Consider the following 5,000-nt stretch of genomic DNA (forward strand, 5'->3'; position numbering starts at 1 on the left):
GCACAAGCACTAGAAGTAGCACAAACACAGCACAGACACAAGCACAGGCACACGCACAGGCACACGCACAGGCAAACACACAGGCACAGGCAGAGGAACAGGCACAGGCACTGGAACAGGCACAGGCACACACACACGCAAAGGCACAGGCACAAGCACAGGCACAAGCACAGAATACGCAGGCACAAGCATCGCACAAGCACAGGCACACGCACAGGCACAGGTACACGCAGAGGCACAGGCACAGGAAATGGCACACGCACAGGCACACGCACAGGCACAGGCACAAGCATAGCACAAACACAGCATAAGCACAATCACAGGCACATGCACAGGCACAGGCACACGCACAGGCACAGGTACAGGCACACGCACAGGCACAGGAAATGGCACACGCACAGGCACACGCACAGGAACAGGCACATGCACAGGCATATGCATAGGCACACGCTGTTCCTGTGCATATGCACAGGCACAGGCACAAGCACAGGCACACGCACAGACACACGCAAAGGCACACGCATAGGAACAGGTACACGCACAGGCACAAGCACACTCGCAGGCACACGCACAAGCACAGGCACACGCACAGGCACAAACACAGGAACAAGCACAGGCACACGCACAAGCACATGCACACGCACAGACACAGGCACAGGCAATGGCACACGCATAGGCACAGGTACAAAAAAAGGCACAGGCACACGCACAAGCACATGCATAAACACAGGCACAGGCAGACACAGGCACACGCACTAGCACAGGCACACACACAGGCACACGCACAGGCACAGACACAGGCAAATGCACAGGGAAAAGGCACAGGCACAAGCACAGGCACTGAAACCGGCACAGGCACACGAACAGGCAAAGGCACAGGCACACGCACAGGCACAGGGACCAGCACAGGCACACGCACAAGCACAGGCACAGGAACAGGCATAGGCACACGCACACGCACAGGCACACGCAGAGGCAAAGGCACACACACAGGCACATGCACAGGCACAAGCACAGGAACAGGCACAGGCACACGCAAAGGCACACGCTGTTCCTGTGCACAGGCACAGGCACACGCACAGGTACACACACAAGCACAGGCACAGGCACAGGCACAGGTGCAGGCACATGCACAGTCATACGCATAGGCACAGGCACACGCACAGGCCCAGGCACAAGCATAGGCACAAGCACACGCACAGGTACAGGCACACGCCCATGAACAGGCACTTGCACAGGCACAGGCACATGCACAGGCACACGCACAAGCACAGGCAAAGGCACATGCACACGCACAGGCACAGGGACACGAAGAAGCAAAGTACAGAAACAGGCACAGGCACAGGCACAGGCAAAGACACTGGAACAGGCACACGCAAGGGCACACACACAAGCACAGGCACACGCACAGGTACAGGAACAGGCACAGGTACACGCACAACCACAGGCACACGCACAAGCACAGGCACACGCAAAGGAACAGGCACACGCACAGTTACAAGCACAGGCACACGCACAAGTACAGGCACAGGCGCACGCACAAACACACGCACAGGCAAACACACAAGCACAGGCACACGCACAAGCACAGGCACAGGGACAGGTATAGGCACACGCACAAGTACATGAACAGGCACACGCACAGGCATACGCACAGGCACAGGCACAGGGACAGGCATAGGCATAGGCATAGGAACAGGCACAAGCACAGGCATAGGCACTCGCACAAGATCAGGCACAAGCACAGGCACACGCACAGGCACACACACGCACAGGCACAGGAACACGCACAGGCACAGACACAGGAACAGGAACACGCACAGGCACAGGCACATGAACAGGCATAGGCATATGCACAGGAATACGCACAGGCACAGGCACAGGAACACGCACAGGCACAGGCACAGGCACAGCCACAGTAACAGGCACATACACAGGCACAGGCAATGGCACAGGCACACGTACAGGCACACGCACAGGCACGGGCACACGCACAAGCACACGCACAGGCACAGGCACAGGAACAGGCACAGGCACACCCACAGGCACAGGAACACGCACAGGCACAAGCACAGGCACAGAAACAGGCACACACACAGGCACAGTCACAGGAACATGCACCAGCACAGGCACAGGCACAGGCACAGGCACAGGAACACACACAGGCACAGGCACAGGCACAGGAACACGCACAGGCACAGGCACAGGAACACGCACAGGCACAGGCACAGACACAGGCACAGGAACACGCACAGGCACAGGCACAGGAAAACACACAGGCACAGGAAAACGCACAGGCACAGGCACAGGCACAGGAACACGCACAGGCACAGGCACAGGCACAGGAACACGCACAGGCACAGGCACAGGCACAGGAACACGCACAGGCACAGGCACAGGCACAGGAACACGCACAGGCACAGGCACAGGCACAGGAACACGCACAGGCACAGGCACAGGAACACACAGGCACAGGCACAAGAACAAGCACAGGCAAAGGTACAGGAACAGGCACAGGCACAGGCACAGGCATAGGAAGAAGCACAGGCACAGGCACACACACAGGCACAGGCACAGGAAGAAGCACAGGCACAGGCACACGCACAGGCACAGGCACAGAAACACGCACAGGCACAGGCACACGCACAGGCACAGGAAGAAGCACAGACACACGCACAGGCACAGGCACACGCACAGGCACAGAAACACGCACAGGCACAGGCACACGCACAGGCACAGGAAGAAGCACAGACACACGCACAGGCACAGGCACACGCACAGGCACAGGCACAGAAACACGCACAGGCACACGCACAGGCTCAGGCACACGCACAGGCACACGCACAGAAACACGCACAGGCACAAGCACAGGCTCAGGCACACGCAATGGCACACGCACAGGCACAGAAACACGCACAGGCACAGGCACACGCACAGGCACATGAAGAAGCACAGGCACAGGCACACGTACAGGCACATGAAGAAGCACAGGCACACGCACAGGCTCAGGCACAGGCACAGGAACACACACAGGCACAGGAATAAGCACAGGCACAGGCACAGAAACACACACAGGCACAGGCACAGGAACACGCACAGGCACAGGCACAGGCACAGGCACAGGCACAGGAACACGCACAGGCACAGGCACAGGAACACGCACAGGCACAGGAACACGCACAGGCACAGGCACAGGCACACGCACAGGCACATGAAGAAGCACAGGCACACGCACAGGCACAGGCACAGGCACAGGAACACGCACAGGCACAGGCACACGCACAGGCACAGGAAGAAGCACAGGCACACGCACAGGCACAGGCACATGCACAGGAACACGCACAGACACAGGCACACGCACAGGCACAGGCACACGCACAGGCACAGCCACATGCACACGTACAGGCACAGGAACACGCACAGGCACAGGAACATGCACAGGCACACGCACAGGCACAAGCATACGCACAGGCACACGCACAAGCACACGCACAGAAACACGCACTGGCACATTCACACGCACAGGCACAGGGACATGCACAGGCAAAGGCACACGCACAGGCACATGCACAGGCACAGAAACACGCATAGGCACAGGCACAGGAACACGCACAGGCACACGCACAGGCACAGGCCAGGCACACGCACAGGCACAGGCACAGAAACACACACAGGCAAAGGCACAGGAACACGCCCAGGCACAGGCACATGCACAGGCTCAGGCACACGCACAGGCACAGGCACAGGCACACGCAAACGCATCAGCAAACGCACAGGCACAGGCACACGCACAGCACAGGCACAGCACAGAAACAGCACCACAGCACAGGCACAGACAGGCACAGGCACACGCACAGGCACAGAAGCACAGCACAGGCACAGACAGCACAGGCACAGCACAGGCCACACACGCACAGGAACACACACAGGCACATGAACATGCACAGGAACACGCACAGAAACATGCACAGGCACAGGCACAGGCACAGGAACACGCACAGGCACAGGAACACGCACAGGCACACGCACAGGCACAGGAACACGCACAGGCACAGGCACAGGCACAGGCACACGCACAGGCACAGGCACAGGAACACGCACAGGCACAGGCACAGGCACAGGCACAGGCACACGCACAGGCACACGCACAGGCACAGGCACACGCACAGGCACACGCACAGGCACAGGAACACGCACAGGCACAGGCACACGCACAGGCACAGGCACACGCACAGGCACAGGCACACGCACAGGCACAGGCACACGCACAGGCACAGAAACACGCACAGGCACAGGCACAGGCACAGGAACACGCACAGGCACAGGAAGAAGCACAAGCACACGCCCAGGCACATGCACAGGCTCAGGCACACGCACAGGCACAGGCACAGGCACAGGAACACGCACAGGCACAGGCACACGCACAGGCACATAAAGAAGCACAGGCACACGCACAGGCACAGGCACACGCACAGGCACAGGCACAGGCACAGGAACACGCACAGGCACAGGCACACGCACAGGCACAGGAAGAAGCACAGGCACAGGCACACGCACAGGCACAGGCACACGCACAGGCACAGGAACACGCACAGGCACAGGCACAGGCACAGAAACACGCACAGGCACAGGAACACGCACAGGCACAGGCACACGCACAGGCACAGGAAGAAGCACACGCACAGGCACATGCACAGGCTCAGGCACACGCACAGGCACAGGAACACGCACAGGCACAGGCACAGGCACAGAAACACGCACGGGCACAGGCACAGGAACACGCACAGGCACAGGCACACGCACAGGCACAGGAAGAAGCACAGGCACAGGAAGAAGCACAGGCTCAGGCACACGCACAGGCACAGGAACAGGCACAGGCGCAGGTACAGGAACAGGCACAGGAAGAACCACAGGCACACGCACAGGCACAGGCACACGCACAGGCACAGGCACACGCACAGGCACAGGCACAGGCACAGAAACACACACAGGCACAGGCA

General features: G+C 59.9%; 1 protein-coding gene across 1 annotated transcript in view; it reads right to left on the reverse strand.

Moving 5' to 3' along the window:
* LOC122263149 (uncharacterized) overlaps positions 1-5,000 on the reverse strand; it is a gene marked incomplete at its 5' end in the record, with an annotated part of 15,829 nt that overhangs the window by 9,545 nt on the left and 1,284 nt on the right. Inside the window, one exon of the mRNA XM_086537518.1 lies at positions 2,098-2,286. Coding sequence (XP_086393644.1) covers positions 2,098-2,286 — 189 coding nt within the window. The remainder of the gene's footprint in view (positions 1-2,097; positions 2,287-5,000) is intronic.

This window comes from Penaeus japonicus, unplaced genomic scaffold (assembly GCF_977035675.1).
Source record: "Penaeus japonicus unplaced genomic scaffold, GWHDUDI00000001_assembly GWHDUDI00000006, whole genome shotgun sequence".
Lineage (NCBI taxonomy): Eukaryota > Metazoa > Arthropoda > Malacostraca > Decapoda > Penaeidae > Penaeus > Penaeus japonicus.